The sequence below is a fragment of the Oryctolagus cuniculus genome, chromosome 6 (assembly GCF_964237555.1).
Source record: "Oryctolagus cuniculus chromosome 6, mOryCun1.1, whole genome shotgun sequence".
Taxonomy (NCBI): domain Eukaryota; kingdom Metazoa; phylum Chordata; class Mammalia; order Lagomorpha; family Leporidae; genus Oryctolagus; species Oryctolagus cuniculus.
In genome coordinates this window covers 84,152,958-84,179,037 of record NC_091437.1, presented here as the reverse complement: position 1 = coordinate 84,179,037, position 26,080 = coordinate 84,152,958, and the positions used below count along the sequence as shown (strand labels likewise).

Here is a 26,080-nt window from a genome sequence, read left to right as displayed (position 1 = left end):
CAGGGAGTTGGTTCGTCCTCCACTGCTTTCCTGGGCACATTAGAAGGGAGCTAGATTTGAAGTGGACCAGCTGTGACTCAAACCATTGCCCATATAGGTTGCTGGTCCTTTACTTGCTACACCACCGCACTGGACCCAAGGAGGTCTTTTCATAAAAGACATCTCAGCCCTTCTTCCATTCTTCCCTAGGGATGGCACCTTCTGGGGCACTGAATGTTGAGGGGCCTTATTTGCATTAAATGGGGGAGGTCTTCCCTATCTTTAGCATGCATTTTCTTTGCAGCATGATTTTAGGAAGTAAAAGGTACTCAGATATCTAGGGATCCTCTTGCAGTTGTTTGCTGATAAGAAGACTCAAAGAATAGGAATTGTATATCTGACTCGAAGCAGGAGCCCCTTTTCCCCTTTCCTGGACTCCTTGAGTGAGGAACCAAACCAAGAGTGTGGGCCATCTGTGGCACTCTGGGCCTCTGCCAATTTGTCCTCTTTATACAAAGTGTGAGTTTATGAGCCCAACATTAATTGATCTCTACTCAATATGCAAAAATGAAAAGTATGGCCACTAACACATATAGCATGTGTTTTAAGTTTTACATACGAAATATATACACGCAAAAACAAGCCAACACTGAATGCTCAGCCTCATGCTGACTGCCTGCATATGATTTAGTGAACACAACCTGACCATGTGCAAAAACCCATTTAACACAGGTCTTATACAAATGGAAATCTATTACAACTCAAAGGTTGCACATGTCTAAAAATAGTATGTTAAATCCCAATGAATTTATTCAATGATTAAATGCAAAAGGCCTATTGTAATGATGCTATCTATGGATTGTCCCTCTCTCCACTAGTTTTATCACTACAAGCACATCACCACTCAGACCCCCATTTTCCTCATCTGCAAAGTAGGGAGTGATTTCTGTGATCTCCTCCTAAGCTAGCTTTCTTGATTACATTTACGTATAAATACAGAACTCTAGACCATCATACTAAGGCAATGAATGAGCAAGGTCATTCATCACAGGGTGATTCATAACAGAAAAATGGGAACACCCTTAATATTCGCAGTGTAGAAATGATGGAAAAATTGTAGAGTATGAATAAATTGATATAATATGCAGCCACTTAACCAGCAGTGTAGATGGTATTTATTGGCAGAAAAAATTATTATTTTGAGATTAAACTATAATGATGACAGGGTAGCTAACATTTATTGATTACTTCTTCTGAACCAATGTATTACCCAAAGTAGTTACAGTATCCATTTTATTTCATCCTTATGTGCCCTTAATTAATTGAATCCTATTATTATCCATATTTTACAGATTTGGAAATTGAGATTTATGGAAATTAAGTAACTATGGAAATTAAGATATGACCTGAGATTTACACGTGCCATTTCTAGTTCCAAAGTCTGAGCTATATGATCCAACTTTTGTTGTCAAAAGCAAACATGAAAGCTCAAAAAAAATAGCAAATATGCACTGAAAAAAACTAGAAAGATGCATATTTTAATAATGTCTGTTTTTCCTGGAGTCAGAGTAAGGATGATTTTTTGTTGCATATTTTCTACTTGTAGTTATTGGTTAACATGTATTATTTACAAAAGAAAGCAAATTTTATATAAAATTGTATGTATGCCCAGCTCTGGTTGTTGTGGCCATTGTGGGAGTGAACCAGTGAAGGGGAATGAACCAGTGAATGGAAGGCCTCTCTGTCTCTCTCTCTGCCTCTGCCTCTTTGTAATTCTGCCTTTCAAATAAACACATAAATCTGCAATAATGAAAAGAAAAGAAAAAGAAAGTCTCAGAGAGAGAAAGAGATCTTTCATCCACTGATTCCAAACTCCCCAAATGCCTACAACAGCCAGGGCTAGTCCAGTCCAAAGCCAGGAGCCAAGACCCCTATCTGGGTCTCCCACATAGGTGGCAGAAACCCAAATACTTCAACCATCACCTGATGCCTCCCAGGCACATTAGCAGGAAGCTTGATTAGAAGCAGATTTGCCAGGACTCGAAACAGGAGCTCTGATATGCGATGTCACATAGCAGCTTAGCCTGTTGTACCACAATCCTGCCCCCTCACACCTTTAAAAAAAATTTAGAAGGCCGGTGCTGCAGCTCACTAGGCTAATCCTCCGCCTTGCGGCGCTGGCACACCGGGTTCTAGTCCCAGTCGGGGCACCAGATTCTGTCCCGGTTGCCCCTCTTCCAGGCCAGCTCTCTGCTGTGGCCAGGGAGTGCAGTGGAGGATGGCCCAAGTGCTTGGACCCTGCACCCCATGGGAGGCCAGGAAAAGCACCTGGCTCCTGGCTCCTGCCATCGGATCAGCGCAGTGCGCCGGCTGCAGCGCGCTGGCAGCAGCGGCCATTGGAGGATGAACCAATGGCAAAGGAAGACCTTTCTCTCTGTCTCTCTCTCACTGTCCACTCTGCCTGTCAAAAAAAAAAAAAAATTAGCCAAAGGGCTAATAAGGTATTTATGACAATTGCACACAATATCTTGTCTTTAAATATTCCTGAGAAATAGTGCTTGGAAACTCATGTCCACTCACCCCAAGCAATAGTGAAAGGCAAAAAAATCTCATATGCATTCCAGTATCATGAATAGAATTGTGGTGGGGGAAATCCCTGTACATAAACAGTAAGGACTTTTCTGGAAATAGGGGGAGAGGGGAATCTTGCACCAGTTATGACAGAGTTTTAGGTGACCCTACCCCACCCGACCTGGTGTGAGTGAAGTGCTTAGCTCACATCCCCAGTTCCCCCCTAACCTCAAGGTTCACAGTTCCCTCAATCCCAGCCCCAGGGAGAGCTGATGGCAGGCATTCTGCCAGGGCAGGCTGCTGTCTTCTGTTCTCATTCAGGCTTGACTCACTGATTCCTTTTTGTACCTGGACTTTCACTTTATATCTTTGCCCCAGCACAGGCTTGCAATGAGCCCAGTGCCCCACTTTTTGATTGATGGAGCAGTCTTGCTCTTGAAGTCATCTTGGGGATTCAAGACTTGACCTTGCTATTGAACACCTTGCTGCTGCTGTCCATTTGCCTGGACTCACTCCTTTGCCAGTGTGTGGTGCTCCCTCATCACCCAACACATCTTTGCAGAAGTGTCTCATCTTCAGGCCCTATTATCAGTGTGAATCTACTTACAGCAATCCCTTAATCACCCAGCTCCAAGTAATTCCTCTGTCGTTTATACTCTGCTATCACTTTGACATTTCAAACATGTTACTCTTTATTGGGAGCCTAAGTTCCTTATCATCCTCCTAATTTGCTTTCTCTATAAAAAAAAAAAAAAAAACTGAGTCTCCTAGTTCTTTGTATCTCAAAGCATACTTTACAAGACGTTGCACACATAGTAGGAACACAACAAATGCGTTTATACTGAATGTGACACTCTTGCCTTTTGCTTAACAGGTTACAAAAATTAATGAGCAATACTTTCTACCAAAAACTTCATTTTGATAACTGTTGCTTGAAAAATTAGTACACTGTATGTTTTTAAATGAAGATGATTTATTGCTATTGTCCAGCACATGAAGAAAGACAAAAAAATTGTTTGCAGGATCATTGGCTTGAGCACGTCAATGGCACTGTTGGACAATCCTTGCTGAGTGTTAAGATGATTTATGTAACAGACCGAAGCTTTCCACAGTAATACATTATACTCTCAAGCTATCAACCCTTGTTCATGCAGAGACAAAAGAATCTGAAAAACACCTACTTCTGAAGGGCTGCTCAAAAGAAATTGGAGATCACATTAAAGCTTTTTAAACTATTTCAGAAAAAAATAAGCATTACATGCACTAATCTTAACTTCTGAAAATATACAGAAGTTTATTGTTGCTGTAATAAACTTCTCAGTTTACTTTGTTTTGCATTCAGTTATCTGAATCATGCAACAAGAATGTTCAATAACGGAAGATGAAATGTGTTTATTTACAGGCATTTTTTATACTTTTAGGAATTATGTTACAAATTAAAAATTAAGGAATTCTGTATATATTTGATGACAGTACTATTTATCTTTCGAATAAAGATCTCTATGAGAAACATATTTTACAATGTTATAACCACAGCCATATTTTTAGCATATGCATGATTGCATGAACCTATCACATAATTTAAAGATGCACCAGAAGATATCTGGAATTCTTTGGAGTTATGGGACTTCTTGTCACCAAAGATTGAGTACTGTGTATAACGATTGCAATATGTGGATAAAGACTCAGAAATAGAGTGACTCTCTGGTGGAGAAATTAAAGTCTAGAAAGAGAACAGCAAAGTCCAGAGGAGACATCCCATTATTTGTTCCTGATCAGCATATATTGGCACTCTTGTCAAAGGAATAGTGCATTCTAGGTGAAAAAAATGTAAAATAAGAATAAAGAATAAGAACAGACTGTAGCAAAAAGACATGTGAATTGGAGAAGCAGGAAAGTAACGTAAACAGGATGTGAGGTCATGGACTATGTAAAGCACTGTGATTAAAAAGGAGTGTGAGTAAGTAATTAAATAGATAGAGGATGGGGCCGGTGCTGTAGTGTAGAGGGTAAAGCTGTTGCCTGCGGTGCCAGTGCCGGCATCCCATATGAGTGCTGGTTTGTGTCCCAGCTGTTCCACTTCCGATCCAGCTCTCTGCTGTGGCCTGGGAAAGCAGTAGAAGATGGCCCAAGTCTCCTGGCTTCGGTTCCACGCAGCTCCAACCGCTGTGGCCAATTGGGGAGTGAACCAGCAGATGGAAGACCTCTCTCTCTCTCTCTCTGCCTCCCCGTTTCTGTGTAACTCTTTCAAATAAAATAAATCTTAAAAAAATACAAACAGGGAAACCAGGTCTTCCAGAAACCAAAGAAGTGTCCTTTCCTTTCCCACCGAAATCAGGACTTGGGAAGATTGGACTTGGGAGAAGGATCTTGGCTTTAGTCAGATGTCTGAAAAAGGCATCCACACACAGCTATCCAAAACAGACAGGAAGGATCCCTGGTTACTTCTCTCACCCAGTCTCTAGATTCTAGTCTCCAAAGGGATCCCTAGGATTAGCAACTGGACCTTCTTGCAAGAGTCTCTGAGGCAAGACAGCCTTTCTAAAGGCACAATGGTTTGTTGGGAAGTATGGCCGTTGCTCACAAATGCATTAGCCTTTTTACTTGCCTAGGTAGAAGGTGAACCTGAGTGCTAAGATGGGAATGGGTCATCAAGATTGCAGGTCCGCCAGCACCAGTGGAGCTACCTAAAGGACTGAAGTAGTTGCCACACTCCCACCCCCCAACCCACTCATTTGGTCACTATCAACACTATCCTAATCCTTTTCCTGCCACTGTTCTCCATAGTCTTTTTAGTCTTTAAGCTCTGCAATTTAATCCTATTAAAATAAAGGTGAAACTTTAACTCTTTATGAAGAGGAGTTAAATAAATACAGCATATACGAATGGGGCTATACTTTACTCCATTGTGAGGTCTGATCAATGACAAAATCATGGAGATTCCTGTTAATATTGCAGTGGGGAACAGGTCTAAATTCTCAACCCTACTATCTATAGTTGTTTATTTTCTTGGATATGACACAATCCATGGCATGTGTGAATCCATTTAACAGTAACTATAGCTATGCAAAGCTGACATTTATAAGACATTTCTGTATGGCAAACATTGATTGCTAAGATTTTTTTTTCGTATGTCTTTATTCTGAGTGTTCTTAAGAACCCCAGGAAACAGGTTTTGAAATGGAGGCTTATGAGGAAAAAGATACTTGCCTCAGAACCCAGACTAGTACATACATGTCTTAAAGAACCTGGATACAGATCCTGTGTATTGGACTCCAAAGCCTCTATTCTTCCACCATGCCCTGTGTCATTCTTGTTTAGCACTAAAGGAATGAAGATTACCCTCTGCTAGCCCCAAACCCATATCCTTATCAGAAAAAGAGTACTTCATAAGGTGAATGTGCAAATACCGCCTTTTAAGGCCCTGAGAACATGACTTGAAATAGTCATTGGCTCTGTTCTTTAGAACTACAAAAATACTCCCTTGAGAATGAGAATATTTTGAAATTAGTCATTTAATACTTCTAACAATCCACTTGCAATATTAAGAAGTTTGTTGCTTTCCAGAATTAGTCAAGCCTTTTGACAGTACACCTGTCCTTGACCCACATTCAGGGGCACATAGATCTTGTTCCTAGAAAAGAGTCAGGCATGGTACCTCCTGCATTGCTGTGGATGATTCCTGTTGTGTATTCTGGCCATAGGATCACGGAGAGACTCTTCTGTGTCAAAAACCAGTGAGTGTCCTAATGTCAGGAAGAACTGGCCTAAGTAGTAAATGTAAATTCTCTGAATCATTTGGATCATATAAACTGACTGTGGTCTAGACCAAATCATTCAGCATGCGTACTTTTTCTAACTTACCTTTCATTAATATGGTGAGGATCCAAGAGAAAAAAAGTATTGACCTGGAATTCACCCTCTGACCCGACATATGTTCTCCCACTGATGTGGATGATCATCATTGACTTGGATCATTTGCTGGGAAGAGGCAGGTATTGGTGTCATCAAGGCTGCTGTCAAGGCTCTGGTTTCCAGACTGGGGTGGATAAATGTATATATAGACTACAGGAGAATGATGCCTCCTCTACATTCTGTATGGAAATTTACCTTGTACAGCCTCTTGGACCTGGGATTCATTCCTTGGTGTCTGCTAATTCAAGCTAAAATCATGTAGTCCTGTTGTCTCATGGTGGTAAGAGGACCCTCTTGGGAAGGAGCAAATCTTTGTTCCCAAGAGGGTTGAAGTGTGAATGATCCTTTAAACTCTAAGCCTCACTGAGATCTGGAGGAAATGAACCCCAGTTAGAAAAGGACCCTGAATCATTGGGCAAGTGCGACAGGTCCCCTGTGTTTACCAAGCAACCTCAACCTAAGTCTTCTCTCTGACTGCTCGACCTCCCCGGCTCCTGAGCAGTGGTTCCATCACCCTGATCAGAGGACCTTATCATCCCCACTTGTCTCACTGGGCCTGCGCTGCTGGTCTGACACACCATCAGAGCTGCTGCCTGTGCTTCTCAGGGAGCCCTGTCTGTAGTAGGAATTAGGCTCCAATAGCTTCTGAGAACCAGAGATAACAAACTCTCCTTTGCAAATCTTCAGGAATCCATCCCTGGGTCATGGTAAGTGCAAGTCCACCCAGAGGGCAAGAGCAGCAGCCAGAGAGGGACACCAGCTGTTCCACCCAGCCCTCCTCAAGTTGCTCAGGTCTTTGCTCCTCTGAAAGGATGTTTGGCCTGCCTATAGATAAGCTGTGATATGAACACTGTGCCGTCAATGGGCCAGTGCAAAGTCCTGGGGATACACTCAATGGACTCAGTCGCATGGAGCCGACAGCAATGTATTCATCCACTCTACCTATGAAGAGTCACTTTGGCGTTCATTTATTCCTCCATTGAGGCATGAGAGCATTCATTCAGTGGTTCATTTGTTTATTCATTCAACAAGCATTGAACACAAATTCTAACCAGTCAGCTTTATGGGGAGTAAGGGAAAATACTGAATTACATTCTCTTACATCCTCTCAGACTATAATATAAAAATTAACTGTTGTTGAGTTAAATGTATTCCTATTAAGTTTTTTTTAAATCAAAACTATCATGTCATAGAAATCAGTGTTGAGTAACTAGCTAATTCATCTCTATTTTTTTAAATATTAATTAGTCTAGCTTTGAATTTTTTTTTAAGTTATGGGACATTTCAACATTTCTACAATTACCCTAATACTTTTATATGGCATCAGTTACACTCTAATTGGGCTCAAGACAAACAACCATATCCTGACTTCTAATGTGAAGAACAGAAACTACCAAGTAACCTCATGTTGTTAAAATTCTTGACCCACATAACTGCCCATTACTGGTTAAGTTGTGGAATCTGTGGTTATGGTCTATAATTGCATGGATTCAATAACATTAATGTACAATTACATAAGAATAAACTGTGTAGCTGAGTTAAATTGCAGTACAATTGTTATCACTGAATGCAAAGCAATATCAATTAAACCTTCTTTTAAAACACCACAAATTAAGACTTAACTGCCAAAGAAACCCTAGAATGGCAAGTCATGTCTACCATAGGTAGACATTGTTATTTTCAGAGGCTCACTGACATTTCTAAAATTAGAAGCATCTTTCTCCTTTATCACTGGCATTAATTGTGTGTTATCTGGAAAGGTTTCATTCAGGCATTGATTAACTTCTTAGAAGATATGTATCAAAAATTCAGTGTTTGCAATGTTGATGGAGACAAATTAGGAGTTATTGTGTTCATGTGGAATAATTAGTTAATTTTTGTGGGTAGGCATTGTGTTTGAATTTGGGATAGGAAAGAAGTTGATGCTAATGCTAATCCTAATTCTTAAGATACTTGAGTACTGACAATATTGTATCATTCAACATAATGAAAGAGTAGAATTAAGCTCCTTATGTAGCATAAAAATGTCTTCTTCTGCCATAGATGCATCCCTCATGTTTACTGAGTTGATCTTACCAGCTAGGGAAATTTGAGGAATTATTTAACCTCTGAGCCTCAAATTTCCTTTCAGTAAAATGGGGTTAAAGATAGCCAGACAAAGAATTATTGTAAAGATTAAATGAAGATGGCACAATCAAAGGGAATCAACAGGGTTCTTTATATAAAACGGGCATTAATAAACATGCTTCTCCTCTGTCCCACCTCCTCACTGGGCATGTTTATGCTGTTCTTTATATGAATATTTGTACAACAAACTGATACTGTAGGTCTATGGATTTGGAGTTTAAATTATATCAGGCATGTGAGAATTTAATCAAACTGACTTTGACATTGATCCTAATGTATTTTTCAGACAACAGATATGTGCTGTTAACAGGAGGCTTTAGTAATGGGTGATTGAACTTTTAGAGCTGTTGATTTTTTTAGCAAAACTTTCGATATGAAAGAAAAATGATCTGCAAGGATGAACAACCCTTTCCTTCCCATACCCACAGTCTCTGAGTCACATGCACCTCCCCATGATGAGGTCTAAATTCCAGATGTTCCATGAAGCCTTTCATTTCATCTTGTCTTCTGACAGCACCTAAACAAATATATCAAAACTTGTACAACATTTAGCAAGTGCAGCTTGAAGATTTTCTTTCTGTTAGACAAATAGACGCCATCTGGAAAAAATAACCCCAGGCACTTGGACGCAGGAGCATGAAGTTTATTGGCTGAACACCCAATGAATACCTTATACTACTTTCTTTGGCTCCTACTCTCTGCCTGCTCATTTCAAATCTTGCACACTTCAGCAGGCGCTGTGCTGTTAGACAAGGGAATCCTTGTTACCCATGCAGTCAAATGCTATGAAGGCTCTCGTAACTAAAAAGATAGGCCTGCAAGAATTATCTGGATCCAAATGTTTCCTTTATATTATGACACCTGTTCCATAAAGGGCTGCTGAATATGGCTTTGTCATTATTAATGGCTAACAATGTTTCATTATTCTGTTCTTCCTTATATTTTCAATGACATGTTTTTTAAAGTAGGCTGGCCTCATTTAATCTTTCCTTCCTTCTTTCCTCTGACTTTTATTCAAGTACTTGTAGTATAATAATATTATATGTAATAATAATAATATTAGTATTATTTTGCCTTTCAAAATGGGCCAAACAGAATTTAAATGATTGCAATTTTATTTATCAGATTCTGGGGTAAATCAAACATTCATAGAAATCATGTAAGCAATCTGCACTTTAATTTTGTGATTGGTGAGACAATCTTTGTAATAAAATTAACTTAGTGGCATTTTTTTCATATATAAGTCTTTCAAAACAGCCTCACTTATGCAACATACTGCAGTTACTTCTTTACTAATAATAATTTGGTTTTTGTCAGTTGTGAGCTGATAGCATTTCTATACCCAAAAGCAAGTGCCCTGGAACTTCTGGAATCCATTTTTGTTACATTCCATGGTCTAAGCAGTCAAGAGCCCTATGAAACGTGTTTGATCAAACATTAATTTTATAAATTGCTTTTCTTCCCCACAATTCCCATGAGCAAGGTATTCACCCAGATTAAAACGCTGGGAAGTTTTAATGGGATCTTTGAAACCTGTTTGAGTTCTGCTTCCTGGAAAAATAAAACCATCCAATGGAAGCAGTCTTCATCCCAGGAGCTACACCTTGGAGTCTAATGGTGAAAGGATAGCAGGATAATCTGAGTGTTTGAAATGTCTTTGCCAACTCCACAATGCTTGGCTGGAAACAATATGGAAGGGGTCATGTGCATTTGCTCCTGATGTTGAAGAAAAAGGGGATGCTAATTCGCAACAATGTCCCTCTGATCTTTTCACAGTCCTACCCGGGCCCAAGCCTGGAAAGTGAAGACTTTAACATTCCACCCATCACGCCTCCTTCCCTCCCCGACCACTCGCTGGTGCACCTGAATGAAGTTGAGTCTGGTTACCACTCTCTGTGTCACCCAATGAACCACAATGGCCTGCTACCATTTCATCCTCAAAACATGGACCTACCTGAAATCACCGTCTCCAACATGCTGGGCCAGGATGGAACGCTGCTTTCTAACTCCATTTCCGTGGTAAGATTCTGCTTACCTGTTTGTGGTCAGGGGTGAGACACATAGCAAGGAGAAGGACAAATTTAATGCAGGGACAGTTACACTGTGATAGCATAATTCTGAAACTAAGAAGGTGTTCATAGCTATGGCAAATATTTTCCATAAATCCTATAAATTCCTAAAGCAATATTCTATTTTTCATATAAATCAAGGCAATAATCAATGAATGTGTGATCACCCATATTTATAATCCAAATACTAAATACAATTTGATGCTGAATGTGCTATTATGAAGTCAGATTGGCCTACCTGTTTTGATATAAAAAATAACCTTGAAGACACTCCTTTTATCTAGTGAAAGATTCTTTCCTGCAAGGAAAATCCCTACATCTTCTGAACAAGAACTGTGATTGACCCTGATTTCCCCTCTATTTTCCATTCTCAAATTCCACAAATTGACAAAGTAGGAAAGCAAGAAAATGATTTTCATTTTTATTTTGGACATAGAATTCTGATGATCAAAATTTATTTCCATGAAAGTCTTTCCATCCATCAGACCTGTTGTCAGTCTCAATTGTCTTTAGCAATGTAAATTTCATAAATTCACCAGAAAACCAGCAAAAAAGTCAAATTCCCAGGCCCTACTCAGGGACTCTAGTGGCCTGTGCTTTTAACACATCCAATGTTTGGGGGACACTGGATTGAAATAAAAGCTTTGCTTCTGATGTGTCTACCATTTAAAATCTTAATAAATTCTCTGCCTATAGCCTGCATAGTGAAAAAAAATTGGTAGGGTTTTTAACCATATTATAAAACCCTCTTTGCAGGTTAATAGTGACTTTTAATTAGTGTTCTTTGGTTTTATTATTCAATAACCTAACAATCTAGCAAACTCTCCTGTCATTTTCCTAATTCACTGAACAGTGTTGTCATGCTCACAATAGCAAATTGATTAACTCTCATTTTATGTTGTTTCTCATTTAAAAAAAGCATTTTGTTTCATTACTTATCTAAATCATTTGGGAATATATCTCTAACTTGAGTGACTTCACAAGACGACTTTCTATTAATCATGAATATTATGGCATAAGGATGGGAGAATAGGAGAATTGAAAGAAACTAGAGTAGTTTCCTCAGAGAATGAAGCCCAGAGCCTAGTGCCACAGTAGGATTTAGAATTCTCTTCAAATCTGGCAGCCATCTGGGTGGCAAAGAGGGAAGAACTCCTTTGTAGCACTAGCAATAGCAGAAAACTCAGCACTGTGTCTCCAGTTTTTTAAATTTTATTCCATCTGTGTGGAATTAGCCCATAGGCATTAACTATGACTCCATAAAATAGAAATTGGCCTTTTTAGACAAACATGCTTAACGTGCAAATCTGAAAAATGATGTACTTCAATGTAGTCACCTTGAAAAAATCATATGCCTATGTCTCCTTGGGACTAAGCCTGTAGCCCACTTCATGAGCCAAGTAACACATCCGGGTCATGCCTTTATGGGGACTCTTAGACCTTATGAAGGAGAAGGCTGCATTCAGTATGTAAAGTGTCATTTTTTCTGCTCTACTCCTTCCTTATGGTAGGAATGGGACTTGGGCTGCAGAAGGGGTAATTAAATAGTCAGTTATATAATCTACATCTCAAAGCCTTTTTGCCTTTATAAAATTAGCTTCCTTCCTAGCCATATTTTAGCTCCTTAGCAGTCTTAGGACTTTCTCAATATGCCATTCACTATTTAAGAGATGCTTGTGCAACTTCAATAACAATGGGTCTGGGATTTTTTTCCAGATTTTCTGCCCATGGCAGTCATTTCACCTCCAAATGACACATATGGGACTAGACTTTGTCTTAGACATGAACCAAGCCACTTTGGGGCCTCTCTTCTACTGTGCCTCTCTCCCTATCCAGAGCTTCTACACACAACATTTCTTTATTGTCTCTTCACCCAACCCACTGTCAAAAACTGGACCTAGACATTATTGCTTCAACATGATGTTTCCTTTGGAACTTCCAACAATTTACAAGGTAGAGGGGACACAAATGCCTTCTTGGTGGAAACTAAAGATATAAAGCTCTCATTTGCCATAGGGCTCAATAGTGAGTCTATCAGGGTTCTGTTAGGATGCAGAGCCTAACCAATACCTCTCAAACCATACCCTGGGGGGTGGACGTTAACCTGTGGTTCTCACTTCTAATTTAATACTGAGAGCAGAAGTCTACTCCAGCATGTGAGGCTATAGATGAGCCTTGGTACAGACCAACATAACTTTGTGTGATGCTATCCAATAAGAATGGTTACCAGCTACTGATTATTACTTTTTATCATTCATTAGTTTGTTTCCATTTTATTTGAAAGGCAAAAGGACAGAGAGAGATCTTCCATCTCCTGGTTCATTCCCTAAATACCCACAACAACCAAAGTTGGGCCAGGCAGATGCCAGGAGACTGGAATTTCAGCTGGTCTCCATTTCAGTGGCAGGGCCCCAAGCATGCATCTTGACAAGAAGCTGGATCAAATGCAGAGTAGCCGTGTCATGCATCAGGCATTCTGATATGGGATGCAGTATTTCAAGTGGCAATTTAAACATTGCACCACAGGCCTGCTCCCACTGAATACTTTAAATGTGGCTAGTGTAACTGATGAAACAATTTGTAATTTTCCTTAAATTTAATTACCTTACATTTAAGTAGTCATGTGTACCTAGTGGCTACTGATTGGACAGTATAAGGCTAGTTAATGAGGCTGATGCTAAACATTAAATTCAGATTAAATCCATTTTTTTTTTTTTTGAAGCTGTATACTCTTGGAGAAAGTAGATTTGGAGATTAACTGTGTAGTTCCTGTTTGAAGGCTTAGATCTCTGGCTGGATTCCAGGAACAGAGTTTGATCCACTACAGAGTTGCAATAGAAATCTAATGCAGTTGGAAGAACCAAGAGCTATCTTTTGTCTACTAGTTCCTTACAGAAACAAAGAGTCTCTTAGGTTCTTATTGTGAGCTATCACGTGACTAGAATGCCATTCCTCAATAAGTACGTTCTGAATGCTTACCCTAGTCTAAATGTATGAAAGAGCTTAACTGATTGATAAGACAAGGGCACTGTCCTTCAAGAGCTTATAAGCCACAAAGAAAACATACATAAATATGAAAGAGAAAGAAACACAAAGCAATTAGAAACCAAGAGAATTGCTAAACTCTGAGGTCCTGGCCATGAACTCAGTAACAATGCCTAATTGAAAGAGATTACAGTAATCTAGGCCCGCGCTGTGGCTCAATAGGCTAATCCTCCGCCTTGCAGCGCCGGCACACCGGGTTCTAGTCCTGGTCGGGGCACCGGATTCTGTCCCGGTTGCCCCTCTTCCAGGATTCTGTCCCGGTTGCCCCTCTTCCAGGCCAGCTCTCTGCTGTGGCCAGGGAGTGCAGTGGAGGATGGCCCAAATGCTTGGGCCCTGCACCCCATGGGAGACCAGGAGAAGCACCTGGCTCCTGCCTTCGGATCAGCGCGGTGCGCCGGCCGCAGTGCGCTGGCCGCAGCGGCCATTGGAGAGTGAACCAAAGGCAAAAGGAAGACCTTTTTCTCTGTCTCTCTCTCACTGTCCACTCTGCCTGTCCAAAAAAAAAAAAAAAAAAAAAAAAGAGAGAGAGAGAGAGAGATTACAGTAATCTGATCTGGAAATAAAATTTAATGGAAAAGGAAGGACTGCAGTTAGGACCGAAAGGCTAGTTTTGATTTGGATTCTAAAAAGGCAGAAAAAGCCTTACTGGAGTGTGTTCAGAACTCAGGATGGGCACTTGAAATTGGGAGATTTGAGCAAAGCTTTCAAAACTCAGGCAGAGGAGTTTGAACTAGAGAGGTTGGATTATTAGAAACAATTGGTGTTTTTATTCATGTGGAAGCATTATGAAAGCAGTGTTGTAGGGGAATCCTAGCAGCAGTTGTACCTGGGCTAGGTGACATGGTAAGAAACTGGAGGTGTGCAATGCCCCAGAAGCCTGTCACCCCCACCCAGGGAAGAGGTGTTGAGAGAACGTTCCAGCTTGGGGCCAGCAAGAATAGAGGGATGGACCATGAAGCTGTGTATGTACCATCCCCAAACATAGATGGGTGTAAATATGAGCAGCCCTTCCTACTTCCATATTTTAAATTTGAAAAGCACTAGGAGATGATTTGCTTAGAAAGAAAGTATAAGTGAGTATAAGAATTTCTCATCACATTTCTTTATAAAAGCTCACTAAAGCTCCTTCCAACCAATTTTGCTCATGCCTAAGAAGCATCACAAAATTTAACAACTGAATTATTGCAAGTTTACCAGTTGTTGGAATGTATTTACGAATACTGATCATTGAGATATCAGTGCTTATATAGACTGGAAAATAATGGCTACAGAAAGCAGGATGTAAACACTTCCCGAGATCTTCTTTCAAGGTCACCTGCAATATGGGACTAACTAATGAAAGCTAACATTTGTCAATTCTAAATAATGAACTTGCTGTGAATTTTTTTTTTTTTTTTTTTTTTTTTTTTTTTTTTTTGACAGGCAGAGTGGACAGTGAGAGAGAGAGACAGAGAGAGAAAGGTCTTCCTTTTGCCGTTGGTTCACCCTCCAATGGCCGCCGCTGCAGCCGGCGCACCGCGCTGATCCGATGGCAGGAGCCAGGATCCAGGTGCTTTTCCTGGTCTCCCATGGGGTGCAGGGCCCAAGCACCTGGGCCATCCTCCACTGCACTCCCTGGCCATAGCAGAGAGCTGGCCTGGAAGAGGGGCAACCGGGACAGAATCCGGCGCCCCGACCGGGACTAGAACCCGGTGTGCCGGCGCCGCAAGGTGGAGGATTAGCCTATTGAGCCACGGCGCCGGCCCTTGCTGTGAATTTTAAAATCCTGGGATTATAAACCACCCTGGGCAGACTTGTATATAGAGGAGAGGATCAACTATCTCCAATTGTGTTTTCCGAAAGCTCTTCAAGGGTATTAAAACTGAGCCTTTTTCAGTTAGTTTTGTGATCGTGTCTTTCTGTTACATTTTCACATGGTTGAATTTTCATATTTGAATAAATTTAAGAGTTGAAAATATCTCTATTCTTAGATATTATGTACACTTTAGATGTTATGATGTTTAATATATATTTTAGCATGTGTTACATATGTTACTATTTAAATTATATATAATGTATCATCTTTACTGAGATTTTATTTTAAAGAGAAGTTTTTTTGTATCTATCTCTGTTTCTTATCCCCCTTGGCAACATAAGTGATAGTTTCACAAATTAGATCAGTGTTTCTGACAAATGTCTAATATATTAGACATAAAAACGTAATCCATAATCAAACACCAGCATCTCAGTAAAGTATTAAGAATTCCAGTTTCACAAATGGAAAATGGAGGTTTAGAGTGGTTACATGATTGCTTACTGGCTCAACCAATAAATACACAGCTTCTTTCTCTAAAAGATGAGGGTAAAAATTGTCCCCTTTTGGTATTCAAGGAATTCTTAAGAATTGCTGTGACCTATGGCTGGCATATAGAAAGCATTATGTAAGTGCTTGTTAAGTAAAATTGGGAAAACCAAGTATGTATGATTCTTTTGGAGGAGTTGAAATGCAGGGAGAGATGTTCCAAAAAAAGTTATGTATGCATTAATCCTCAACCTTCACATCTGTCAAAAAAGACAACAGCAAGCTCGCTATTTACTAAGGAATTCTTTATCTTTCACCAAGTGTCTTTATATCTCACTGTGATCCAAAGTAATGTCTTCAGGTTTGACTAACTCGGTTCATATCCTAGTATCGCCACTCACCAGCTGTGTGACTCAGTGACTTAGGTAACCTTTCTGTGCCTCACTTGCCTTATCTACAAAATGGACATAAGATATTTAACCTCACAATGTTTTAAACATCAAAATAGTTTATATTTATTAAAGCAATGCCTAACACACAGTATAAAGTATATCTATACTGCCTTCTAAAATTTAGCATAGAATTATTAAGGTAGCTCAAAAAAGTTATGGAAGAGGGAATCAAAATGTAGTTTTTTTGGTGCAAGTAGTTTTCAAATCCATGCATGGTTTTCTCACGATATACATTTTTCATGAACTTTTTGGTACACATGGCTCTCAAAAAGTTTTTGCATTAAATAATCCTTTCTTTTAATTCAATTTTCTATGAACTTTCTGAGGTGTCCTTGCATAGCATATATAGAGTGTATTTTCTTCTTCCTGTGTTCCCCACCCATTCTTTTTTGCATAGTATTGCCGCTGCTGTTTTATGGTTAGTATTCTTTACAGTCAATCAAGACTCTTGCAATAATTTAGATTTCTGGCACTTTTAAAAAGATTCCATTTTCATAAAGGCCCTCTTTTCCAAGGACAGACTGTAAAACAGGGTAGAATTTCTATAAGTATATACTGTCAAAGAAGTGCCAATTAGTTCTGATTCTCTGGGTCCAAGTTAAACAGACATTCATGACCCAATATGCAAGTGTTCCAATTTCTCCAAACTCCCCCGAGTTATTTTGATAGTGGGTAATTGATTTGTCTGCACTTCTCAGAGAGTGGAGTGTGGTTAGGAAAGCAGTGGAATGCGAACCTTGGATAAGCTTGTTAACCACGAGGAAGTCACTTGAACTCCCTCTACCAGCAGGATTGGACTTGTTCAGTGTGTCCATATACAGAGCCCCTTGGAGCTAGAGAAGCCAGGAACCAGCCTCAAACAGTGATGCTTTTATTTAATGTCTCATTTACTCATATTTCTTTTCTTAAAAAAATTTTATGTAGTTTTTATTTATTTGAATGGCATAGAAATAAAGACAGACAGACATTTCCCATCCCCTGGATCACTCTCAAGATGCCCACAAGAGCTAGGGATAGGTCAGGAGCTCGGAATTCAGTTTGGGTCTACCTTGCAGGTGGCGGTTCATATCCTAATATCACCACTTACCAGCTGTGTGACTCTGAGTGACATCTCCTGTTGCCTCTTAGGGTGCATGTTAGCAGGAAGCCAGAATCAGGAGACAAGTAAGGACTGGAGCCCAGGAGCTCCCATATGAGATGCCAGCATCCCAAGCTGCATTTTACCTGCTGCAGCAGGTGCCCACTCATTATGGTGGAAAAACCACAAGCCCAAATGATATCTGCCACCCACCTTCCCCAGGACTGGCATTTTCCCGTGATTCATGCTCTGTGGACCACACCACTCTGATCCAGACTCCAGGGCTCACTTGACTTGTCACACTAGTTATCTCATAATGTTTCCTGCCATGACTTTGGGCTTCCCAGTGTTTTCATAGTCCCCCCTCAAAGCCTTTAATCAGTTATTAAGATATAGGAACCGGTAGAACAGATCATTTGTTTTGAGTAGGAAATGTTATTCTGCCACTAATGAGAAAGTGATGTGGCTTTGTATGGACAGATGATGTTTTCGTGTCGCCAAGAATAAACTACAAAACTATTTGGAGAGAAAGGCAGAATAAGAAAATGCCAATATTAAGCATGCGTGGCTTAAGAAAAATCCTTTGATTCCTACAAACTGAAATCAAGAAGCTGTCTTCTTTTTCTTCCCACTCCGGTACGTTCACTGCTGGGTTTAATCATGGCTTGGTGGAAGGGAAAATGCAACCTTGTATAAAGTCATCCAAGCCTGGCTGCCCAGCCTATATGTGTGGCGATTGCTTGTTCTTTGTGTAGCCAACAGAAGCTCTTTCATACAAAGAAAAACCGTGCAAAGTTTTAGAATGGCCTCGCAGAAAGGATTCATTTAGAACCTGGGCTTTTTTGCAGAGTGCAGTTCCTAATGATACATTATAGAAAATTTACAATGAAAAAAAGCAACAAAGGAGATTTCAATTTCTTTGAATGCTTCAAATTTCTAGCCCTGGAGTTTAAAATGGAAAAAAAAGATGTTAAAAGGCGATAAAATTGGGGGGTTTATTTCCCAAATGCCTTCTTTTCCCAGGCAACAAGAGCAAGCATAATGTATATACTCCGATTTATTATCATTTTTAGCATTCAGTCATGGCACACTTTGCATTCAAAGGCCACTGTACAACTGTTTTGACAACCATCCCTTCAGTAGGTACTATACAGGACGCATGAAACGGAAGCGGGAGTGATCCTGTGGGCCTGTGGGGAGAGCCGCACATCAAGGCATTCAGATGCATTAGAGCAGCATGCATTTCTAATATGCTGCCTTTATGGAAAGACCACTGGCGTATTGAATAATGCCGCTTTCAAAGCCAAGCAGAAAATGTGATTACAGACAATTTGATTGCTGTTTTTAAAATAAATATTTTCAAAATCTTGAGGTATTTTATTTCATGTAATGCATAAAGTCAGGGATAGTGGACAAGAGCTGAAGATCCTTTAGGATATGATAGAGCTGATGACATCGGCCCCATTTAGGTAGGGGCTAATAGAAACATTAGCCCAAGATAGAATGGATATCACAGGGGCTGGTTTCTTTCTATTAGAAAAATGTAATAAGCAGAAATAATTTTGCCCATTTGACAGAAGAAAAAAGTTGAATGATTTTTTAGAGTTATGCCACAGTTTATCAAATATTTAGCCATTTCAACCTGGTTTTTCCCCACAAATTACCCATTTTTGCTGGTTTTTTTATTATACACAATGAATATATGGGATTTTTTTTTTTATGGAGGAGGTGGGATTCAAATTTCCAATTAAGCCAGAAATAAGTGTTGTGTGTGGTTAGTTGTTGAGCTCTGCTTAAGTCTGTTTTCAAAACAGACTACTTTGAATGCAGTATTGATACGTAGTTCAATGAACTCAGTTTATTAATGATTTGGGGCTATCTTTTAGTGGTATAATAAGATATTATTCCAAACCAGAGTTCTCCTTAATAGTGTTCAGGAAGGGAGCCAATTTAAAAATAACACTTTTCTTTCGCTATGCCAAGTAATCGGACTCAAGATTCACTTGATATATAGGATTTGTTGTACTTTTTTTTTTCAACCCTAGAGTTCGTATGAATGTATGTGCCTCACCCATGCATGGAAGAAGTCAAAAAGCTATAAAATCAGTTATATGATATACTGTCAGCCAACCCTGGGAGTTATTCAATCTGGTCTCTTAATTCTAGGCAGGAGTAAACCTAAACCATTTCAGATATGTGGTTTTCCAAGAGCCAAAATTCCACAACTTTCTTTGGTAGCCTGTTTGTGTTTAATTAACCTTGTAACATTAAGTTAAATTGTAGTAAGAGATTTAGATTCCTTCCAGGAAGTTCCTTATTAAAGTTAAACCAAAATCTTTTGCTGCAATTTCAGCCTGCTTTGTCTGCTTCATCCATGGAAAGCTTGGAGACCAGTTGACTTGTAGGTATTGGCCTTTATTAAGTCAATCCTGCCATTATGTTTTACCTGGCCCAAGTAACCCCAATTCCTTTAGCCTTCCCTGAAAGGTCATTATTTTTCAACCTTTAAATCAAATTAGCTTCCTTTTATTTAAAAAAAAAAAAAAACTGTATAACTTGACAATGGTAGGCAGAACCCCAGAGCCCCAGATCACAGAGGAATTTCTGAATGTTTTCGATTATTCTCTGCCCCCATGTGAGTGTTTTAGGACAGGGTCTTTAACAGCATCATTGATTGCTGATATTCATATTTAATTTTTGCTCAGTGCTTCTCTTGCTGTGTTGGTATCAAGCCAGCAGTTCCCCATCTTGTATTTGAGTAATTCATTTCACGACCTAAAGGCAAACATCTGGAAAGGCTATCATGGTGGTGTTCTTCAAGTCATCCTTTTTTTTTTTTTTTTTTTTTTTTCTGACTGGATAGTCATTATTTCAATAGTCCTTTGCCAACAAAGAGAGGGAGGAAAATTATAGTTATGTTCACATAATTGTTTTTGGATAAATGGATTCTAAGTAGGCCCATTAGTAAGAATTCCACCATCCTAGCCATAAGCTTTCCATCACTGGCTATAACCTCAACATTATAAGTAAAATATTTCTGAAAGTGTTCAAGAGGGAGTTTGGGAAAAGCATCACAGAACCTGAAGTACAAACAGAGCCCTGTTCAGGACAGCAATGGTGCACCCAGAGGTGCTCTCTGTGTGGCTCCCGAGTTCCTTCCTCCAAGGTCCCTGGTGGGTGGAACGAAGCCTTGTGCTCAGTGTTTGCTTACTCTTTGAATCTCAGGTCTGAAAGAATGTTCCATCCTCACTCCTATCCTAAACAATAATGAGGACACTGCTTCGCATGACAATGTTGCTTTCTGTCTTCTTTCTTTACCTTTCAGTATTAACACCCAGGTCACATCCCACAGAAGAAAATTCCTTGCTTTCTTTCTTACTCAGCCTCATAAGCTCATTGTAGGACAAGAACCTAAACACCCTGAATGCTTTCTTGCTTTCTTTGTCTAGGCCTTCACTCAGAAATTACAATACTCTAAGTTGTATACTTGGTAACTATTTCTGGTGGAATGAATGAATGAATCCCTTGGTCCTTATTGGAATCCCTAATGTTTCCTCCAAACAGACACAAGACCATTGTTGCTCTTTGTGCTGACACTTCCAAGCAGCTGTTTAGGACTTCTAACATGATACAAGTACTTGTTTTTAAAAAACATAGTATCATGTATTATAGAGTCTTAATGTATCCAGCCTGCTTTATTAGGATGGGTCTTCAACAGTATCTTAGAAAATGTATGTTATGAAAAAACTATGTGTGGACTTCAAAATTTTTGGATCAAAATAAGTTTGTCTCTTAAAAATATTTTAATGTTGTTTATTTGAGAAAGAAGAGAGAGAGAGAGAGAGAGAACTCTCAATCGCTGGCTCATTTTCCAAATGCGTGCTATAGCCAGGAGCTGGTAAATCAATCCAGGTCTACCACATGGGTGGCAGGGACCCAGTTACTTGAGCCATAACTGCTACCGCCCAGGGTCTGCATTAGCAGAAAGTTAGGACCCAGAGCCAGATACCAAACCCACATCTTCCGATATGGGACGTGGATATGTTAACGACTAGGCTGAATGCCCACAACTTGCCTTTTAATTCCACATTTCCACAAACTTGTTGATGTACCCATATACTTTCAATATAATTTAACGAATTAGAACCCTAAAATACATCAAATCTCTGTCCTCTTACTATTTAAAAAATACTAATAAATATTCCTAAATTGTACCACTATTAAATTTGCTATTTGATAATTAATTTTAATGTATTGTTGATCCTTCTCTTTAAAGAGATATTTTAAATTTCTGAGTAGAACTATTTTTGTGAGGAAAACTATCTGTAACAGTACAAGATTTCTAAGACTTCTGACTAGTTCTTAAAAACTGGGACAGGGGGGCAGTCAGAAGTTGTAATATACAGAATTAGTGTTGATTTCTTTCTATTACCAAATGATCACACCCAGGATGTGCATGTCTTTGATTTGCCATTTGCTTGATTTGTCCAAGTAGATTATTAACATTCAAATGTTGCATTATAAACCCGTAAGAGTCATATGAGAATTCGCCTGAAATGCATTTCAGGAGAACAATGAACCGGTCTCATTTCAAACCACCACTTCCTTCATTATTCATTAACTATTCTTATCTAGAGCACACGGGAATGTTTTAAGAGCAGGTTTTGGTTTTGTGTTTTTTTTTTCCATTTCAGTTTGTTCTAGTTTGAAAGTTTCAAGTTCTCTTCTGTGGACAAGCATTGCATATAGGAACATAATAATATTTGTCTTTTTATATTAGTCATTTATATACTTCTTTCTGCCAGCAGCGATACACACTGCATGGGAGAAACAGTACGAATCACCGCAGGGTCTTTGATCATTGTTATGGTTGTTATAATATTAGCTTCGACTTTCCTTCTTGGATCATTTCAAATATCACAAATGCCATAATCATCCAGAGAACAGATATTTTTTCTTCACCTAATAAATATATTTAACGTTTTGATAAATATATAATCATAAAATTGATAGCTGAACTTCTCCGAATTTAATGGACTGTGCAAATTCCCCAGAGAAATATAAGTACTGTTTGACAGAGAAGATTAAATTCCTTTTTGTATTTCAGGGTAGCTTTTCTATTTTTGATAGGCAAGACACTTTCTTAAAACATGTTATATTTGAAAACCATTCTTTAACATTTAGAGAGCTGTACTTTCTTTAATCATGATCTTAATTGTTTTTAATTAAAAAATCATCCAACCCCAGAAACATATTACACTATTAAAATTGTTTCATGTATTTATATCCATTATATGTTTAATCACATTCTATACTAACCAGCACACATCATTAGTGGTTTACCAAATTGAGATAGGACCCTTCTTCATACAGAGTGAAACATGCAAATACTACAGAGGAAAAATAATCCTTCAGTTCTTACAGTGATGTATTCATGATTATTGCCAAAAACACTATATTGTAAGACTATTGGAAGACAAAATCAGTAGCCTTTTGAAATGCCTTGTTTATATTGGAATATATACAAGTAGTGCTGAAAAATTTAACAGACTAAGAATAGTCCAGCTATGACTATGCAACTGTAACAGAGAATATAAGTTCTGTTATTTGCATCTGTGTCATCTGTGTTTATCTTTCTGTCTCTCTGTTGATTGTGTTTGTGTATCTGGGACTCTTATGCCCTTGTCTTTGATAGTAAAATGTAACTGCATCAAGGTGAAAGTATGACTGAGTTACTGTGGCCACGAACAGCCACATCTCCAATATGCATTGACAGAGTTGGTTCCTTAGCTAACAACTGCTGTTACATGGGTGTTCTCTTGCGAGTGTGGTTGTTTTTGCTTTCCGCAAAGCAGCCTCACTCCTGTAGCATAGGAAGTTTTCCTGTGCTCCCCAACATCTAGCAGATGCCCTCTCTTCTCTGGAGCTGCACCTCACTGCAGAATCTCCACCCTTCAGACACTTTGCTGGTACCTTCCTTGTTTCTCAGGTCCACTAGGTGTTAGGTGCTGTGACTTAGAATCCTGGAGCTGATAGTTCACTGAGGAAAGTGAGGGTTACCTGCTGTATATGAAACCTGGGGAAAATTTGAGACCATGGAAGATAAGACTCTCAAATATGGAGTGCTCCTTAAGTCATCCAGAGTGTGTTGTAGTCACCTGCACAAGCCTTCTTTGAGAAGCACTGAATGGAAGCTGCACTAGCTGTATCACAGTGATTTAATAAAACTAAAGAAACAGTGAATCATGAATTAGTTTCAACCATGTGTCATTCATTCTTGTCCAATGTTGATAAATTGGTGTGGGTGGTATCACATCCCACCTTCCCTGGCACTCAGGGCCCTATGGAGAACCAAATAGAACGCTGGTCCACACAAGGTGATAATCTCTTCTCACCCACCTATGGAATGTTTTCAGTCCCTGAGAGAAGTGCTATGGAGATCTCCTGGGTTAGAAACTGACTGGGAAGTTACTCTGCATGCAAAAGCTGAACTTAGTTATCTCAGAAGAGGGGCTGTAGGATCTGAATCTGTCAGCCCTTAGGGAGATTTTCATAGAAGTACCCAATCCAGGTCAACACAAGCATTCCATGCCCTGTCTGGGATCTTCTGAACAGCATCTGAACTGGGGTACAGCTACTAGGAAACTAAGTGTACCAAGATGCTTCCATGCATAGCACAGCTAGTCGGCCCAACATTGTTGGGAAGGAATGTACCTTCCTAGGTGATTTGGAATAACTACTTCTCAGCTAAGTTGTGGTGTGTTGTTAAGTGTCATTAAGCTATGGACGAACAGTCCCTTGAAAATGATGTGACACATAGCTACTTTTCAGGGCACAAAATAATTTAAAGTATGTAATTAAAATACTAATATGCTGAAGATTCAGGTATATTTTCTTAGTATAATGGAAAGAATATTAAAAGCAAGGATGTCTGAAGGCAAAGAAACTCAAGTGTTACCCAATCAAGATTCCTTGGCTCATTCGTACTAGAAATTGGCAAATAGTCAAATTTTATCCAGACAAACTTTATGGGGAGCTTATGCTAGAGCACAGGAAGACAGCAAGGCAGAGAGAGGTTCCACTGACTGGCTCTCAGAATGGTGCTGAATGAGTGTTTTCATTGGGTTAGAGAGCCATTTTTATGTCCTCTCTGTCTCTGACTCCATCCTCCAAGCACTCTATACTCTCATCTGCATCCTACTCAGTGTTCTTTTTGCACACGGCACACTCAAGATGGTGGTGTTTCTCATTAGTGCCTTCCCAGGAAGATCATACATTGGTTGTACTGGGCTACCATGGGCATGTGCATGATTTGGGAAAGTCCCTAATGGTGCTAACAGTTTCAGTTGTGGTTAGAGTTTAGGAGCTTCTTGCTGCTGATTGGCTGAGTGTTGGATGGGGCAGCCTGTGGTTGCAGCAGGCAAATGGATACATGGTTGGTTGAAAAGGAGCTTGATTTTCTGAGTCAAGTCCTGTTTGTATCCTGTCTCACAAACACAAATCATGGTGCTTAAAATTCCAGTACTCATGCAGTGACTAGAAAGGTGGGCCCTTCCTAGTTGCAGTAGGCACAGGGTACTTCATCTGCTTCCCCATTTGTGAAATGAAGAAAATTGTTGTCACATTGTATTGCCTTCTTCTCCTTTAATAGGATTAAATGAAGGAGGGTATGAAAGGCAAGTGTCAGGTTCTTGTACACAGTAAGATGATAAGTGTTTATTTCTCTTGAATGCACGCTAGTTTTCTAATTCTAGTATTCTAGTATTCTAATTCTTTATTTCCATGTGCGAATTTACAAAAAGCAATGAAAATTTGCATACTGTTTGTTACTGATATAATTTGCAAAGCAATGCTCTCTTTTCCATATTGAACTAAAATTTTGACATTTTGGAGATAAATAAAAAAGATAATCGATTCAAATTTTCTGAGGTTTACAAACAAGATTACTAAGTAGGGTTTGGGCTACTCCTAAATTCACTTTCCACTGAGAGAGTTGGTGTTAACAGCTGGACCAAGTGGCATGGTTGATTCTTGCGGACCAGGAAGTTACAGGTGGGACACGTGGTTATAGATGGGCCAGGTGGGGCATGCTGTGTCTGTGGATGAAATACATTCACATGTGAAACTTGGATATGCTTCTCAAAATTGAAAAATGCTACATCAAGAAAGGGCGGGAGCTAACCTGTGCCTCTCATTGTTCCATATCATTCTGTAGCAATCATCATTTTCTTAAAAGGACACAAAATATGTGGGACTATAAAAAAAAAAAAAAAAAGAAACACAGGCAAAGTAAAAAGAAAGGGAATGACTACAATACACATCTTTCTGAAGAGACCAGAAAAAGAACAACTTAGAAATTAAATCTCCCTGTGAGTCTATCAAAATGTTGAGAAAAATACATTACTAAAGAGAAAATATCAAACACCTATGGGGAGACAAATGCATGTAACTGTGAATCATGGATCACAAAATGCTTTCCTCAGGCTCCTTGATGACAACTTTATGATACATCAAGCAGTGGATTTTCACCCATTACAGCTTATTGGACAAGCACTTCCATGAA

General features: G+C 39.3%; 1 protein-coding gene and 1 long non-coding RNA gene across 9 annotated transcripts in view; one reads left to right on the top strand and one right to left on the bottom strand.

Annotated features, from left to right (window-relative positions):
- Positions 1-26,080, top strand: part of TOX (thymocyte selection associated high mobility group box) — a 334,182-nt gene that overhangs the window by 183,708 nt on the left and 124,394 nt on the right. For all 5 annotated transcript variants that reach the window (XM_002710517.5, XM_017341319.3, XM_070075064.1 and 2 more), the window contains one exon: positions 10,369-10,611. In XM_002710517.5, the coding sequence (XP_002710563.1) occupies positions 10,369-10,611 (243 nt within the window). The remainder of the gene's footprint in view (positions 1-10,368; positions 10,612-26,080) is intronic.
- The window catches only part of LOC127490718 (uncharacterized), a 66,463-nt gene that overhangs the window by 38,189 nt on the left and 2,194 nt on the right, over positions 1-26,080 (bottom strand). For 3 of the 4 annotated variants that reach the window (XR_011389105.1, XR_007919072.2, XR_011389104.1), the window contains exon 2: positions 10,547-10,627. This is a non-coding gene — a long non-coding RNA (uncharacterized lncRNA). Of the gene's footprint in view, positions 1-7,464; positions 9,110-10,546; positions 10,628-26,080 lie in introns of those variants that run through there. The other variant, XR_011389103.1, reaches the window with a different exon arrangement.